Here is an 18,669-nt window from a genome sequence, read left to right as displayed (position 1 = left end):
GCGGCAGTGCCTCCAGCACCCCACCGGCTCTCCGATCCGTTGGCGTGCAGAAGGGAAAAGATACAGCTGGCTTTTCCAGAGCCATTATAGATCTCATGGTCAACGCGGTTTGTACGGCGCTAGAATCACTGGACGGCATTGGTAATCAATCCTAGGGTGATATAGGTGATATAACCCATTGCAATGGAACCTCCACCATATCAACACATACCATGGTTCCATTGCCAGCCACATAGTCATATTCATAGTTGGAAAATAACATTTCATTTGCGATGCAGGAATGATAAGTATATAGCTTTGCATTAAAGTAGTAGAAAATAATCAAATTGACATGAGCAAGGGTGAACTTGCCTGTGGACTGCGAGATAGTGCAGTTCAATGCAGTTGATGGAACCTGGACCTCGGGTTCTGTAAGAAGCATCATTGTCCGGTAAGGACAATGTTATAAAAATCCAAATAATGCAATCATGGATGGATTATTTTATGTTGAATCCCTTTACCCCAATGAGTTATTACAATTTAGGGTTGTATTTAAGATTTATGTCTTTGACGGTAATTTACAATTGATTTAAAAGTATTAATCATTGTGATTCACACAAAGTACAACAATTCAAAGTAAAATGATTTTACTTGATGATTACCTTAGTCATTCCAAAATAATTTGAAATTATAGAGTGAACTCTATAGTTTTTGGAATAAAAAGGAGTATAGTATTTTTCTGGGAAAAATACCCTCTTTCAAAAGAAATGACTTGGATTAGTAGAATTTCATTTTGAAATGTTTGAAAATAAATATTTGAACTTATTTGAGATTTTTCCTTGAATTTGAATTACAAGGAAATAATAATTTTAAATTCCAAGTTTTTATTTAAATTCTAAAAATTCATAATTTTGAATTTGTTTCATAAATTCCATTTCATATTTTATTCTTGTTAAGATTTATTTTTCATTCATAAATCCAATTTTTATTGGATTTTTAGAGTTGTTTATGATTTATTAAAATTTGGTAAAGTTTTGATCTTTTATTAAATGTAAAAGACCAAAATACCCCTCTGGACCCTTATTGGGCCCAGCCCAATAACTTAACCCAGGAACGGCCCAATAAGGCTGGCCCCCTTTTGGGTTCGGTGGCGCGGCGGCCCACCTCACTCACTCTCACTCGGCCCTCTCACTTGCTCGTCTAACCCTAACCGTCTGGCGACTCCCGTGGCGATGGAGTCGCCGCCATGGCCGCCGCCCTGCTCCGGCCATCGCCGGCCTCCTCCGCCGTAGCCACCAACCGATCCTGAACCGCCGTGAGCAGATCTATCGATCTGTCCGCGCAGTTTCTCCCTTCTCGTCCTCTCCTGGCGAATCGCCTCCGATCTGGATCCACTGGAGAATCGCCTCGGACGATTTGGTGGTCTCCGGCGAACTCTCGTCCTCGCCGTCGACGTACGCGCCCCCTGAGACCGACCTGGTGCGGTGCTGCTTGCAGTACCAGTGCCGTCGTCTCCGTGCCGTGCTGCTGTGGTGATGTTCGTGCTCGTTGGTGTAACGCCGGCGTAACGTCGGCGCCTACCCTGGAGTTGCAGCTGTTAGGGCCGCGCGAGCACCGCCTCGCCATGCCCTAGCCTCTCGCTTCCGGGCGCAAGTAAGTGTTGTCTCTCCTCTACCTCTTACGTGCGCCTCCCATGCTTACGTTCTTCTTCCTCCTCATGCTCGCTGCTTCTCTCGGTGATCCCGTGATCACACGAGCTATGCTATTCCTATGCAATTTGCTCGTGCTTCTGTTAATTGCAAGCTCATGGCCCAATTACCATTTACTGGTACTGGCACATGCTGCTTTGCTTGTTGTTCATGCTGTGCTTGCTTCTCTGCTACTCCTAGCATGCTCTACACTTGCCATGCTCTACTGTGCTTGCTCAATAGCTAACTATGCCATGCTATGCTTGGTTACGACTTGCTTATGCTTACTGGTCTATCATGCTTGCTTGTCTAGGTGTACTTGTGATGCATCTGTGACACTTGTGTGTGTGCCAGAGGTGCCTGTGATATGATTCAGTACTACCTCTGCAAGCCAATGATCCATTGGATCATTCCTTGCTTGTTGGCTAACTTCCCTGTGTAGCTTGGCTTGCTATAATTGATCCATTTGATCAATTGATTGTCAGTGATTGCTTACTGGCTAATACTGTGGCTATATGAGTTAATTATCTGGTGATGCTGATGCTCAAGCATCACTGTGCTGTTGCTTACTTGTGCTGTTGCTTATCTTAGCTACCTAGACTTGTCATGCTTAGCATGGATCTGTGATAAATTCATGCTTGTATTACTTAAATTATGATGAACTGCTTAGGCAGTGATGATTTAAATGACTTGCTTGTATATGAATTTGCTGTTCATGATTTTTTTACAAGCAATTAGAGTCTGAATCCATTACTGGATAGTGATGTGATCTATTTGGCTTTCTTTTAATTGGTGCTAAGTGTGATGTGACCTCAGTAGCCTTGCTACTGACTGGTTGCTCACATGATTGGTTGGATCTTGTTGGCTACTCAACTTTGCTTGCATATTTGGGGATCATACTAACTATGAATGCCAATATGCTTGCCTGTGAAGAAATCTAGGGTTTTACTGATGGTTATGTGCCTAGGATTTTCTGTGTAGTCTATACTAGCTGCTATTTATTGTAACTCATCTACTGGTGCTATCTGTGCATCAGATCTTGCTTCTGTGCACAAGATCTGTATCTGGATGGTTTCTATTTTGGTGGCTTTTTTAGACTAGCAATGATCCTTGGTGAAAACCAAGTGATGATTCACCCTGTTGAGCATCTGCTCAACCCCATGACTATGTCATGCATATGATGGATTAGATCCATTGGATCTTTTCCAGGAACTAGGTATACCTTGTTCCAGCTCCTAGAAAGAAATGTTTTGTTGATGCAGACTTGGGTTTGTTCACAGCCCTTCACCTCCAGATCTTGGATGATCTTCTAGGTCACCATGATTTCTGGTGGCTTAAGTGGTTGTGTGTGTTGGTTCTGTTCTTGCTCAAGAACTGGATGAACTGAGCTTGTTCTTGCTTCACCCTTACCTGGTGAATCTTATCTGGTCGACTGGTTATGATTTCTAGGGTTTGTGCTCCTTTTATATGAACCCTGCTTCTATCCTTGCTTTGACACACAAGCCTGGCTTGCTTTGGTGACTAAGCTGATGCATGGCTTTGCTGTTGCTGCCCAGCACACTTGAGCTGTGTGCTCTCATATGCTGAAACTTGAGCCCCTGGTGTGTGCTCAGGTTTGGTCTGCTGCTGCCCTTATCTTGTGCTGTCCATGGTTTTGGACAAGCACAAGTGTGCTGTGATAGTTTACACTGTCCAAACTGAATCTTGTGTTATTTGCTCACTGTCCAAACTGAATCTTTGGCTAACACTAACATTCTGGCTAGTGTTGATTCTTTGTTTTGCAGGTTTGAAGATGGACATGACCATGAAGAAATACTTCAAGTCATATAGTCTAGGTTTTAGTTTAGGAATCATATTGTAATCTTCATTTTTATTTCTGTTTATTATTCATCAATTCTTGTATCAAGAATTTTGTAAAGACAATGTAATTTGTGTTGTGATATCAATAAAGCCCAAGTTTTTGTTTATGAGCTTTTGAGTTATTTAATATTTATATTCTGGAATAAACATTGTATTTATGATTCACTTTGAAATTCAAAGGTGTTTGAATTCATAAGTTGTGTTTAAATTATGAATTCTATTTTATATGGTTCAATGCTTATTGTTAAATGTATTAGCACTTGTCAAATGAAATCAATTCCCCAAATCAACAAGATACAAAAGAGATCATGTCGAAATTTCCCTAACTCACATTGCCTAACCCTAAGTGCAAAATGAGAGAGAACCTCGATCCCTCTTAGGTTTAGTTGCAATAAAGCGCGAAAATTTCCCCCGTTTTGCGATGAAATGCACATCCCATTTCTAAATCTACCCTTCGTTGTTCCTATGTTCTGGGTTATTACACCTAATACACTTGTCAGATGTATAGGTGCACTAGTTCGGTGAAGAGATAGTGAAATAGAAGTAATATGGATGAATATGAGTGGTAATAGCAATCTTAAATAAAGATGGCAGCGAGTAAACATGCAACAAAACAGTAAATAAACGGAGTTTCAGTGCTTGGAAACAAGGCCTAGGGATCATACTTTCACTAGTGGACACTCTCAACATTGATCACATAACTGAATAAACAAATACTACTTTCTCTACACTCTCTTGTTGGATGACAAACACCATTCATTGTGTAGGGCTACAAGAGCACCTCAATGCCGGAGTTAACAAGCTCCACAACATTCGATGTTCATATTTAAATAACCTTAGAGTGCATGATAGACCAACGCAATTATACCGAGTACTAACATAGCATGCACCTGTCAACATCAGCTATGAAAGGGGGAATAGATCACATCAATACTATCATAGTAATAGTTAACTTCATAATCTACAAGAGATCACAATCATAACCTACGCCAAGTACTACATGATGCACACACTGTCCACATTACATCATGAAGGAGGAATAGACTACTTTAATAACATCACTAGAGTAGCACATAGATGATATTCAACTAGATCACAAAGCTCATGATCACATAAAGATCACATGGGAGAGAGAGATGAACCACATAGCTACGGTAGAGCCCTCAGCCTCGGGGGAGAGTTACTCCCTCCTCATCATGGAGACAACGATGACGGTGAAGATGGCGGTGGAGATGCCTTCCGGGGGCACTTCCCCGTCCCGGCGGCGTGCCGGAACAGAGACTTCTGTCCCCCGAATCTTGGCTTCGCGATGGCGGCGGCTCTGGAACTTTTCTCGTATCGTGGCTTATTCGTCTAGGGTTTTCGCGATGGAGGCTTTAAGTAGGCGGAAGGGCAGCCTCGGAGGGCCCCTGGTGGGGCCACATAATAGGGGGCGCGCCCCACCCCTTGGCGGCGCCGCCCTGGCGTGTGGGCCCCCTGGCTCCCCTCTGGTCTCTCTCCGGTGTTCTGGAAGCTTCGTGGAAAAATAAGATACTGGGCGTTGATTTCGTCCAATTCCGAGAATATTTCCTTAGTAGGATTTCTGAAACCAAAAACAGCAGAAAACAGGAACTGGCACTTCGGCATCTTGTCAATAGGTTAGTTTCGGAAAATGCATAATAATGACATAAAGTGTGTATAAAACATGTGTGTATCATCATAAAAGTAGCATGGAACATAAGAAATTATAGATACGTTTGGGACGTATCTGTGAGGCGCCTTCGTGGCGTTCGGTGTGTGGTGTGAGTACCGCATCTTGGGGTGAGGCCTTTTGTGGCGTTGGTGTGTATCGAGCAACCACACCTCAAGGTGAGCCTCTTGTGGCGTTCGGGAGCACTAAGCCATCACACCTCTCCACCGGAGATTAGCACTCGCAAGATTGTGAACTTCGGGATAAATCATCGTCTCCCGCGTGCCTCGGTTATCTCTATACCCGAGCTCTTTACTTATGCACTTTACCTTGTGATAGCCATCATGCTTGAAGTTTTATATATCTTGCTATCACATACTTGCTTGTATTGCTTAGCATAAGTTGTTGGTGCACATAGATGAACCATTGCTTAGAATAAGTTGTTGGTGCACATAGGTGAACCATAGTATATAGGCTTTGGGCTTGACAAAATAAACGCTAGTTTTATTCCGCATTTGTTAAGACCATCTCGTAAAAGTTTTAAACCGCCTATTCACCCCCCTCTAGGCGACATTTGTGTCCTTTCAGCTAGCCAGCAAATACTTCACTATATCGGGGAGTGTTTATAAACGCTGTGGGTTATCTTATAATCTGATAAACTCTAGCCGACGGATTACAAGATGTATATATAGACGGTGGCAACGATCCGTACGGGCCGAGCCTACCGGTGACGGGCCTCGCTCCGCTCGTCAGAAGTTAGCCTCCCTTTAGTATATGAATTTGGATCACAATATAACAACACACGATTCTCGTTTTCCTATCGTGTGCAAACTTGCACCCATTGCACCCGATTTTTAACACCGTGTGGGATGTGACCCATCGACCACCATTTTTTTGTGAATAGAATCTTGACATTTAGAAAAACATCAAATAGTACTAAATGTTAGGGCAATATGCTTGTTGTATTACCAGGGGGCCAAAGGCCACAATATATAGTACATGTATAGGTGCAAATATGCAGGAAGCCCCCTAACATATGGGGAAACTACAATATACAGATATATACATCTAACACCCCCCCCCCCCCCTCAAACTCATGGTGGATCCACAACACTGAGTTTGGAGAGTAAGAAGTCATGCTGCGCTCGAGTCTAGGCCTTCGTAAAGAAATCCACTAACTGCAAATCTGAAGGCACATAATGAACCGCAACAACCTCATCCTGCACCTGAGCACGTGTATAAAAAGCATCAACACCAATATGCTTGATCAGCTCATGCTTGACCGGATCACGTGCAATACTGATAGCACATGTACTGTCAGACAAAAGTGGAGTGGGTGTCGTAACAGAGACCCCAAAATCTGCAAGCAACCACCGTAACCAGGTCACCTCAGCAATCAACAAGGCCATAGCCCGCAACTCAGCCTCAACACTCGAACGTGAAACTGCTACCTGTTTCTTCGTCTTCCAAGCAACAAGCCAACCACCAAGAAACACACAGTAAGCAGAAAGTGAACGACGATCCGTACTATCACTCGCCCACGTAGCATCCGAGTAGCACTGGAGCTAGAGAGAACTAGAACGGGGAAAGAAAAGGCGACGAGTGATCGTGCCACGAAGATAACGAAGAACACGGAGGAGATGACTGTAGTGAACAGTGGTAGGAGCTGAGACAAACTGACTCAGAATATGAACAGGATAAGAAATATCAGGACGAGTGACTGCAAAATAAACAAGACTCCCAACAAGATGGCGGTAACGAGTGGGATCAGGAAGAGGATCACCATCAGTAGGACAAAGCTTAACATTAAGCTCCATAGGAGTATCAACCGTGCGCTCATCACCAAGAGCAGCACGGGCAAGAAGATCCTGAATATACTTTTCCTGAGAGATAGAAAAGCCATCAGAAGTGGAAGAAAACTCAATGCCAAGAAAATAGCGAAGAGGACCAAGATCAGTCATAAGAAACTGATCTCGAAGACGAGCCTTGACAAAGGCAATATACTCAGGATCATCACCAGTAATGATCATATCATCAACATAGAGAAGAAGAAGAAGAGTGCGTCCACGAGAAGAAGTGTGAACGAAAAGTGTTGGATCATGAAAACTAGGAGAGAAACCAGCAGCAGTCACCACCGAGGCGAAACGCTCAAACCAGGCACGAGGGGCCTGGTTGAGACCATAGAGAGAACGTCGAAGACGACAAACCATCCCATCGGGAACAGAATACCCAGGAGGAGGCTGCATGTAAACCTCCTCACTCAACTCGCCATCAAGAAAAGCGTTCTGAACATCAAGCTGGGACACATACCAGCACCGAACAGAAGCAACAACAAGAAGAGTACGCACGGTGGTCATATGAGCCACAGGGGCAAAAGTCTCATCATAGTCACGGCCGTGCTCCTGCTGAAAACCACGAGCCACAAGACGTGCTTTATAGCGCTCAAGAGATCCATCAGAGCGGGTCTTAATTTTATAGACCCACTTACACGTGATAGGACGGACACTAGAAGGGGGAGAAACAAGATCCCAGGTGCCAGTGCGCTCAAGCGCAACAATCTCCTCAGCCATGGCAAGATGCCATTCAGGATGACGCTCGGCATCCCGATAAGAAGTCGGCTCAGAAACGACAGAGAGACCATACTGACTAGGAGAGTAACGGGCTGGAGGACGACGCTGACGAACATGCCGGGAAGAAGGGAGCTCATCGGCAGAAGAAGACTCATCAGAAGAAGAGGAAGAAGGAACAACATCGGAAGGATACAAAGCCGGAGAACGAGGAGTACTAGGGGAACTAGATGGAGGAGAGGATGGCGCCGAAGCCGAAGGAGACGCATCAGAACTAGGAGGAGGAGGAGAAGAAACAAAAGGGGGTGTATCCGGAAAAAGAAGAAAAGAGATATCATCCACTGGGTAAGTACCCGAGGTGGGACGAGGATAGAAAGGACGCGTCTCATCAAACGTGACGTCACGAGAGATGCGTATCCGACGACCAACAGGGTCCCAACAGCGATAGCCCTTATGCTCATCACTGTATCCGAGAAAAACACACTCAACAGACTGAGCGGTCAGCTTGGTGCGTTCGCGAGGAGGTAGAACAACATAGCAAACGCAACCGAATAAACGAAGAGTCGAGTAATCGGGAGAACGACCAGAAAGACGCTCGAGAGGAATGCCACCGTGAAGGGCATCAGAAGGCTGAATGTTAATGAGGTAAGTCGACGTAGCGACAGCCTCAACCCAGAAATGCGGCGGAAGAGAGGAGTCAATCATCATAGCACAAGTAGTCTCAAGAATATGATGATGCTTACGCTCGGCGACACCATTTTGAGCATGAGCGCCGGGACACGAGAACTGAGCAAGGGTGCCCTGCTCAGCAAGAAAACCACGCGGGTGCTGGGAGATATACTCTCCTGCAGAATCAGCACGAAACACACGAATAGGCGTGGAATACTGAGTACGAACCATGGTTGCAAAACGCTGTTAAATAGAGAGCACCTCACTGCGAGAGTGCATAAGAAACAACCAGGTGTAACGCAAAAAATCATCAATAAACAAAATATAGTATTGATGACCCCCTTTCGAAGGAAAGGGAGCCAGACCCCAAACATCTGAATGAACTAAATCAAAAGGTCATTGAGATACAGACGTACTAGTAGGATAGTGAAGCTGAATCTGTTTATCTAACCTACAACCCTGACACGAATGCAAAGACACATCTCCTGAGACAGACCCCAGAAGACCACTACGAACTAATGACGATAAACGGGAGCCACAGAGGTGACCCAGCCGATGATGCCACTGCTGAAAGGATCCAGTGACAGAAGCAGCAACTGCAGGAGAACTGGCAGATGAAGTGTTAGCAGAAGGAACGCGAAGCCAGTCTAATTCCCAGAGCCCCAGGGAATCAAGGCTGCGAGGGCCAGCTCCAACCAGGGCCTGTGTACGGCAGTCCTGAATAGCACAAGAATCAGCGTCAAGAATGACGCGACAACCAGAATCAGTAAGCTGACTAGCAGAAAACAGATTCATCTTAAGACTAGGAACATGAGAAATATCAGGAACACAAAAAGAAGAGGTAGAAAGGGTGCCTCGACTGGAAACAGGAAGAGAGGTACCATCAGCAGTGATAACACGGACATGAGAAACAAGAGAGCGAAGAGCAGAAAGAATAGAAGACGCATAAGTCATATGAAAAGAAGCTCCAGAATACAGATACCACGGGGATGACATACCTGACTGTGTAGAAGGTGGTGGTCGCGCGGTGCCAGAAGAACCAGGCACAGAACCAGCAGTACCCGTCGAGGAAGAGCCTGTAGCAGCGAGCTGACCACGAAGACCACGGATAATGTCCTGATCAGATAGCGCAACAGCAGAAGATCCTGAAGAACCAGCCTGACGACGAGTATGGTTCCGCGAACGTAAGCTGGGATCCCTCTGCCAGCAAGTAGAGACAGTGTGGCCAGTCCTGCCACAGTAGGTGCAGGGAAGTGTTGTCGAACCACGAGACTGCTGGGGCTAACCCTGGCCCTGGAATGGAGGACCAGAGAGTATCGGCGGTGCTGGAGACCGCAACGAAGTCGGCGGCATAGGAGGTCCACGAGCAGTCGGCACAGGAGGGCCACGAGCAGCACGAACAGAGGGAACCTCAAGAAGACCAGCACCACGAAGACGAGTCTCCTCAGCACGAAGCTCAGCAAGTACCTCAGAGAGCGGAACACGACCACGGGCAAGCAGCTGTGCACGACGCGGCTCAAACTCCTTACGGAGCCGCGACAAGAACTCAAAAACACGCTGAAACTGCAAGTCCGCGCGCACAGTCAGACAGCAGGGACATGTGGCACACACAGCTGTACGAAGAGAATCAAGCTGACGCCAAATAGCAGCACTCTGAGTGTAGAACTCATCAAGAGGACCAATTTTTGCTCTGATACCATGTTAGGGCAATATGCTTGTTGTATTACCAGGGGCCAAAGGCCACAATATATAGTACATGTACATGTGCAAATATGCAGGAAACCCCCTAACATATGGGGAAACTACAATATACATATATATACATCTAACACTAAACACTCCAATAAAAATGAAAATTACAATAAAATTCTTGTGATATCCTTCGTCTTCAACCCCCAGACCATATCGACGGCGCGCCACCGTTGCTCCTTCCTGAAACGGCTTGACGTTGTTGGTTGCAAACGGGAAATCGTCGAACGGGTCAAGAAGACCGCATGCATCCATCTCGGAGAAGATGAAGGAATAACCACCGACATTGAGAGTGGCTTTTTGAAAATCGTTTGTGACAGCCAAATTTAGCCGTGCGTGACAGGCTGATCTGTACCGTTGCGACCAGCGTCATTCATGTCACCATAATGTTCGCCAGAGAATGGGACGAAAGTCACGAAACGAGTAGACTCCCCTTTGTGTTTGTGTCCTTTGAAAGTACAAGTCGAATGCAGAGGTTCAGAACGAATTCAGAGATCGAACTAGTCGTTGTGCTTGTCGGCTGTTGTCTAAACGAGAAGCAAATGATCAATGATATCGACAGGAAACACACGATCGATTCTGCACTAGCTACTCAAGAGCAGCTCACTGAGGTCAGCTCATCGATGTTCTAATCTTCTGCTACAATTTCAGAGATATAAGGAGCTGTAATGCATCCGATGGACTAGGAAATTAATCAACTTCCATTAGTTAATTACCTCTGACGCATCTTACAAGTTACATCTTGTTCTACAACAACTGCATGCTGACTAGTGGTACATTTTGTTCAAAAAAGTCTCTTCTCCACGACGAGAAGAAAAGAGCGGAGATCGGCACTGCCCTTATTTCGTCCTTACCCTGATCACTCTCCCTAGTCAAGCACAGCAACACTCGAACAAACTAACTTTGATTCCTTCTTAATCTTCCCCGTCTTCTTACTTCTTCTATGCATCGATCTACTTGAGCCGCCTCCACTTGTCCTACCGCTTAATTCTGCTGGTCTACGTCGGGCGGCGGCTGTGCTCTGCTTACATGCGGTCTATCAGGGTGGATGGGTCATGGCTGCACCGCCTTGTACGGCGCCGCCGCGATGGCCTCGGCGACGCTGAAGAAGAGGCGATCCGAACCGAACATCTCCCCGACCACCGAGTTGTACATCCTCTCCGTCACTGATCCGACCGGGTTCGCCAGCACCAGCTCGATGTTCCTCTTGTCCAGCACCCTCTTCAGCTCCGCCAGCGCGTCCAGCCCGCTCGTGTCAATCGCAGATACAGCTGCAATCAATCAACACGATCAATCAGCTATCTCGTCTCTCGACCAATCGATCGATCACATTTCAGCAGCAGAATGTTGCACTGTGTGACATTAACAGCGATCGATCTCTGTCCAAGCAAGATTTGCTTACCGCTCATGTCGAGGACGACGCAGCGCACGGAGCAGATGTTGGCCTTGGCGGCGCGCTCCTCCTCCTCCCTGAGATATCTCATGATCCTCTCCACCAGGTACATTGAGTTGGCGAAGTAGATCGCCGACTCTACGCCGATGACGAGGAACGGCGGCACGCGCACTGCCTCCCGGTACTGCGCAATACTCCGGTAGCTCTGCGTGCCAGGGACGACCCCCTTTACCACGGTGTTGGGCCGTGTCACCTGCAGCAGGATCTTGAAGAGCGAGATCCCGACGGCGACAGCGAGCCCGACCTGGACGGACACGAGGAGGACGCCGAGGAAGGCGGCCAGGCACGCCATGAAGTCGAGCTTGTCCACCTTCCACAGCTTGGCGGCGCCGCGGAAGTCGATGAGCCCCGCTACGGCGGTGATGATGATGGCGGAGAGGATCACGTTGGGGGTGTAGTGGAAGAGCGGCATGAGGAAGAGGAGCGTGATCAGCACTGCCGCCGCCATGATGATGTTGGACACCGCGGTGCGGCAGCCGGCGCTGTAGTTGACGGCGGAGCGGGAGAAGGAGCCGGTGGTGACGTAGCAGGAGGCGCAGGAGCCCGCCATGTTCATCACCCCGATCGCCATCATCTCCTTGTTCCCGTCCACCTGGTAGTTGTTGATCGACGCGAACGTCCGACCCACCGCGATCCCCTCCTGCATGCAGCAACAGTCCCATATTTAAGTTCATATCCACATTCTCAAAATCAAATCAAACTGAACACTTTGATCAGATTGAGAAACCAAAGAATTGATCTTACGGTGAGGGATAGGATGCCGGTCATGATCCCTGTCTTGATCGAAAGGGCGACGTAGGAGCCGCTGAAGTGGAGCATGTTCATGGATGGAGGGTTCACTCCTCTTGGAAGGTCGCCGATCTGTGCAACAAAGACGGCATTTTCGAAGATGCATCAGTGACTGCTGATGTTTCTTTCTTCGATTTTTCATTTTCTTTTCCAATGTGAAGTACGTAGAACATGTTGAGAAATATGTGCTTACGATGCTGATGGCGTTGCCCCTGCAGAAGTAAGAGATGACGGTGGAGGCGATCACGCAGGTCAGGGGAGCAGCTGCCGATACCCAGAAAAGCCTCGGGTTCCGAGCGCTCTGAAGAAGAACAAGCAACAGAAAAATAAAGGTCAGTACATCTGCTTGCTATTGCTCACTTTCACCAAAAAACAGAGCAAGATACAGGTAAAAACTGAAGAATTTAACCAGGATAGTAACAGCTTTGCCTCATAAATTTGTTTTGGCGATAAATGTGAATTTTTGGGTGGAAATTAAGTTGGTGACTTAGGAGCCCCCATCTTGCCCAATCTTTTCTAGATTAACACTTTCGATCATATCAGGTGAGGAACACAATCATTGTTAAGCAAATCTGCTGCAAATGGAAAATCATGCGCCCTTTTGCCCACTTGCTAGGATGATTACACATAAACGGTGGGTTATTTTGGCGGAGTCGATCATTATCAAGAGATTTGAAAGAAGGAAATGTGACAGAGATGAGGCGAGGAGAGGATGCGACCAACTTGCCTAACAGGTGACACGCAACAGAGGCCAAATCAGACACTACATTCTTTCTCCCTAAAAGGGAAAAGTGAGAAGCTTCCAATGAGTGTATCCAATGAGACACCAGCTATACTAGAATAGATTCTACCTAATGTCACACACATTGACACACGTCTTACTCAAAATTGATCGATACGTTTGGCCTAGCAGTCTATATGAAAACTCAAACTGGAACTTCTCAGACATGTTAGGCTTGGCTTCAAAACATATGTTTGGTATGCTTTGAGTCATTTTTTGCTGAAAGAAACAGTAACACTTTTCTGAAGACGAAAGTGACATAGATATGAGTTATTTGAATGAAAGAAAATAATAATTTAAATTGCCTTTAGCAATTATACAATCTTGAAGGTGCATGTGGTCAAGTGCCAACATGCTCCTTTTGGCACCATGTTTAGCCCATTATTCAGATATTTTGGCAGGTTAGGCCTCCTATAGGGACTAGGGAGCAACTGAACTTCTCTTATCGTACCAACTGTTTAGTTCAGCCAAGCAAGTCTAAAGCTCTTTCTAGAAAAATCGAAAGTACTATGAGCAAAGATCAACTAAAACATCATTAAAAGATTTGTTTAATTGAGCCAAGCTAGCTATGCTCTTGGTCAGCTATAGCCTATAGGCCATTTCGTTCGTACCGTGATACTAATTATCATAATATAATTTTCAGCGTACTTCAGATACCTCCTGATGCTATTATAGGACAGCAAATTAAAGTAAGTCAAGAGGTTCGTTTTTTCATGGAAATAAATCCACCGAATGGAATTCCTTTCAGAAACAAAATATCTCTGCATTATCTAAGGTCCCAACAAGCAGGAGCTAGGTACTTAACATCATTATTAGCCGTTGGTTAAACTGAGTGGAATGAAATTCTTTGTTAGTGGCGAGCACCCTTTGGGCCCCTCCATTGAACTCCAGGCCACTTCACTTTTATGATTTTAATCACCACCAGCCCTTTATGCAAGTCTATCTTTCCTACTAGTAGCCACCTGTCTATAACCATGGTCAAATTATTGTACAAAAACATAGCCGACTACTAACAACCAATAACTAAACCAGTATTTTCTTTCCTTTTTTCTATTGTGTAAGAAAAGAGAGAGAAAAGATAGATGCATATGTATCATAATAATCATTTCTATGGTTCTTTCCACCGCAATTTAGGCTACATGGTGGTCATGTCCAACTTTCGGCTAAGTGGTTGTGTACAATTTTAGGTGACCGTTATTCCCAAAAACAGGTTCATCAAGCAACCGAGATGTGACAATCTGCTAATATTAGCAAAATAAATAAATATGGTTAATGCGGATTTCATTAGGTGATGACGTGGTGTGACTTACGATCTGCCGCGTTCCGAGGAGGATTGCGAGGAAGGCGAGGCCCATGACGATGGTCTGCCACTCCCACTCCCTGTGCCGCCGGACGACGGAGGCCATGACGTCGACGAAGCCCATGTGTGTGGTAAAGTGGACGATGCCGAGGAGGCCCTTGAGCTGCTGCAGGGAGACAATGATGGCGGCGCCGCCCATGAACCCGGTGAGCGTGGCCTTGGACAGGAAGTCGACGATGAAGCCGAGGCGGAGGAAGCCCAGCGACGCCTGGAAGAGCCCCGCGAAGAAGGTGGCGCTGAAGGCGAGCTGCAGGTACAGGATGGGCTGCTGCTCCGGCGCCACCGCCTCCCGGAGCATGGAGCCCATCACCAGCGACGCGATCGACACCGGGCCCACCGCCAGGTCCCGCGAGCTCCCCAGCAGCGCGTAGATGAGCGGCGGCACGAAGCTCGAATCTGCAATCAATTTGATTAGTATCGGGGTTTCCTCCATCAGGCATTTATTGAGTATATAGCCATGAATCGATTGAGGCGTGGGAGACTGACATAGGCCGATGATTGGAGGCAGGTTGGCGAGCTTGGCGTAGCTGATTCCCTGCACGCACGCACGTACGTGTCGCCATGGATGGAAGGAAATGAATTAATGCCGAGGTAACGGACAGGTAGCAGGTGACCAGAAAAGGAAGGTGCTAAAAATGGATGGGAATTGAAGGCCGCCCGCCGAGATGGAGGAGGAGGAGAATCAATCAGGGGACTGATGGAAGGAATTACCTGTGGGATGGCGAGGCTGGCAATGGTGAGGCCGGCGATGGCGTCGGAGCGGAGCAGTTTCAGGCTGTAGTGGGAGCCCCAGTCGAAGATGGGGAAGAAGTACTGCAGGGCGAGCACGAGCTTCCGGGCGAAAGACTGGTTCTTGAACTGGTGCAGGGGGTCGTCGGGGAAGAAGATCTCCGCCAGCCTCTGCCCCAGCGCCCGCGCCGTGGACCGACGCTCCGGCGCCGAGACCTTGTGCTGCTCCACCACGAACGTGCTCCGCTGATGCGGTGGCGGAGCCGCCGCGCCGGAGACCCGGGGCTGCCCCGCCTCCACGTCGTACGTCAGGGTGTCCACCTTGTTGTTGACAACCATGGCTACGCTCGCGCGCGCGGTGGCTTTGTCCTCTCCCTGCAACCGCCGGCGCAGGGGAGGAGGAGAGATCGGTCGCAGTCAAGAGCAGAGGAAGAAGGATTGTTGCTTGATGATGGATTCGTTGTCGTCGGAGGGTGGCCGGCTTTTATAGGGACGGACGGGAAGAGAGACGACGGGAGCGCGGGAGGAGAAGGGCGAAGGATTTCCTTTCCCTTGTGGCCTTGTCGTCTCTTTGGATTTTGCCTCCGCTGTGGCTGTGGGTGTGGGTTAATTTTGGTGGCACCCTCTTCTATTGCTATTTGCTGGATGCTGTAATTAGCCACCGACTACCAGCTGCTCTATTTGAAACATGTGGAAATTTACTAACCGCTGAGATTGTTGGAGTAATAATTAACCGGGGAGTATATTCCGTTCTTGCCTCCTCCAGTGTGATTTTGTGACCGCTTTTATATTTCACAAAAAGAAAATCTTTTCCACATTTTACCATTACTCCATGTCTCCATGTGACTTTTTTAGTTTGGCAGAAGATCTGTCACAAGATCACGAATATGTATAAATAAAATTATAAAACCAGAATATATACTCAATAGTAAATGGCAAATTAAGGTGTTAGGTGTTAGGATCAAAATCCAACAAAGGTTTATAGAATGCCCTTTCTACTGAAGACCGTCTTCAACCGCCGCGGCGAACCAAACTAGCAATAAAACAAACCGCACAAGGCAAAATGGCGACAAAAGTAGTGAAATCATCATCCTCGTCGTTGCGCCGAACGTGCATCCATCATCCATTGTCATCGATACGTAGGCCGGACACCGTTCTTGTGTGTTCCACCGTCAGAGTTGCTTGGCGCAAAGATCAAGGATCGCGCATGGTTCTTGTTTCCATAAATGAGGCTGAAATTAACCAACACACGCAAACCTAAAATATAGTGTTGAACAACAATTTCAATTGCTAACAGAGAGCACTTTCTTATTATTGTTCACAATGATCGTACAACAATACAAAACCACACATGCTACCAATACATTGTCCTTGAAAGAGAAATGAAAAACATGTAGGTGTTGTTCCGCATAATAAGAACACAACTCTTAGAGGAACAATGACTTTTTCGGACATAATTTGGTTGTGATGTAGATTAGCCTATAAATACATAGTAATAGATATCAAAATCTAAAGGAAAACATAGGTTATTAAAGTACTCACCCTGAATGCATTAATTTACATGAATCAATTCTCGCGATAACCAAGCTAGGAACAATTGGCCTTGATTTGATTAACAAAAAATCTTAAATAAACTGCATTTTCAGTAAGATTAGTGCATCTTATGACTCAGGGAACAACAATATGAGAAATATAATGGTTATTTATCCTTCGATGGAAGAATTTTCAGTGTTAGTTGATCGCCTTTCTAAGTTTAAATCTCAATGTAAAATGTAAATATCCCTGTCATCGAATCTGGCTGTCTCGAGAATCAGCTCCCATAACTGAACTTCCATTATAGGTAACCATGAGGCCAGACCCAAGTAAAAGAAGGCTTGGTGGAAGGTGAATATCTTTTCTCCTTGGATGATGGATTCTGGAATGGTTGCAAGTTAATTGGTGGGATAAGTTCTTTGGTTCACTTTTGCACCGAGTGGGGTTGCCCAATTTTAACGGTCGTGTAAATCTGATGACTATTACTATGTGGCCAACTTTGAGTATTATAAGCATGAGGACATGATTCTGAGGTGACAAATCTGATCTACGTGTTCATAGGTGGGCAGACATGTCTGTCAAATTAACTGGCAAGGCAAACAACATCTGTAAGCATGCCATAAATTAGTAGCACACCTAACTCCTAAATTTAATGGTCTTTGGAGAGTGCAACAGAACAAAATGAATATGTTCTCTATATGTGAAAACTACGAATCTATATGAAAGTGCATATTCACATTCTTGACACATGTTAAAGCTAGTAGATTCTGAACCATCAATTGTGATAGAAGCACCAAGAGCAATGATAACAACAGCAATGCGTCTACTTCATTGATAAGGTAAAAGACCCATCACTTACAGCCATAGGTCGAGTGGAACTCCCAGCGATATTCATGGAGTTCATGCATTTGATGCATAGCCAAGCTACCTAGCTCCCCTCAAAAGGTGGCCTATGTAGAAGGATAATGCCTGCCTGCCCTAAATTTCCTTGCACATTTTGAGAACCCATCTTGAATCCAGAGCAACCAAACACAAGTGGCTGACCATGATGTGTCTGTTTATACATAATTACATATATATAAATAGCACCTGTTGCTAGCCGTAGCTAATTGTGGCCAACGCGCATGTGCTGCTAGTGTGACCAGTCATGTATATTTGGCAACATGCAACTGTCGGCCAGCAATGCACCTAGAGTAGCTTCAAATAGGTGCAAGTATAAATGGGGCAACCGAAACTAGCAAAAATGCTGATAGAGTTTGTAGCTAGGTGAATCTACATGTTTTCTCTGTTGGAAACTTGTCTTTCCAGCAGACTGTTCACGTGTATATATTGTTGCACTGCTATATGTATATTTTGGGGCAGCTGATGTAGGTTCCAAATTTGTCTTTGTAAACCAGCGGTCTCTACTGTCTTATTCGATAATGAGCGGTCTCTATCCTCTTGGTATAAGGGGAAAGTAGAGGGAGAGTTATCCACAATAAGGTTGATGGCAAGTGATCCCAAACATGGCCAAAATAAGCAGGCAATCAGTTGTGAAGCCGTGTAGTCTTTGCTTCATATTGACATGCATATGCATGTGGGGTTGCATCTCAAGTTAGATAATTGGGGTATTATTTGGTGATAAGCTATATGTTATATGCCAGTTAACTTTATTTTCATTATTTGTTAGAAAAAAGTTAATTTACAGCAGAAACTCCAGAAAAAATCTTTTTTCTGATTAATTGCACACCATTTCTTGTATTGGTCCACAGTCTATAGAAATACACGTACATTATCACAAGTAGAATATGTTAAAACTAATTGGGAAGCTGCATACTTCCTCCGTCCCACCAAAAGTGTTTCA

General features: G+C 45.9%; 1 protein-coding gene across 1 annotated transcript; it reads right to left on the bottom strand.

Annotated features, from left to right (window-relative positions):
• Nucleotides 1–10,859: 10,859 nt before the first annotated feature.
• LOC127311345 (probable sulfate transporter 3.4) lies at nucleotides 10,860–17,866 on the bottom strand. The gene is made up of 9 exons (XM_051341762.2): nucleotides 17,686–17,866; nucleotides 16,000–16,525; nucleotides 15,276–15,886; nucleotides 15,051–15,099; nucleotides 14,515–14,960; nucleotides 12,617–12,724; nucleotides 12,379–12,495; nucleotides 11,584–12,274; nucleotides 10,860–11,452 (listed from the first exon to the last, which is right to left on the bottom strand). The coding sequence occupies exons 3-9, from the start codon at nucleotides 15,630–15,632 to the stop codon at nucleotides 11,235–11,237; spliced, it is 1,986 nt and encodes a 661-aa protein (XP_051197722.1). The 5' UTR covers nucleotides 15,633–15,886; nucleotides 16,000–16,525; nucleotides 17,686–17,866; the 3' UTR covers nucleotides 10,860–11,234.
• Between the last annotated feature and the right edge of the window lie 803 nt (nucleotides 17,867–18,669).

The sequence above is a fragment of the Lolium perenne genome, chromosome 7, assembly GCF_019359855.2.
Source record: "Lolium perenne isolate Kyuss_39 chromosome 7, Kyuss_2.0, whole genome shotgun sequence".
In the NCBI taxonomy this organism is placed as follows: Eukaryota; Viridiplantae; Streptophyta; class Magnoliopsida; order Poales; family Poaceae; genus Lolium; species Lolium perenne.
Note: the sequence above shows the minus strand (reverse complement) of the source record. Positions and strands in the feature narration are given on the sequence as shown.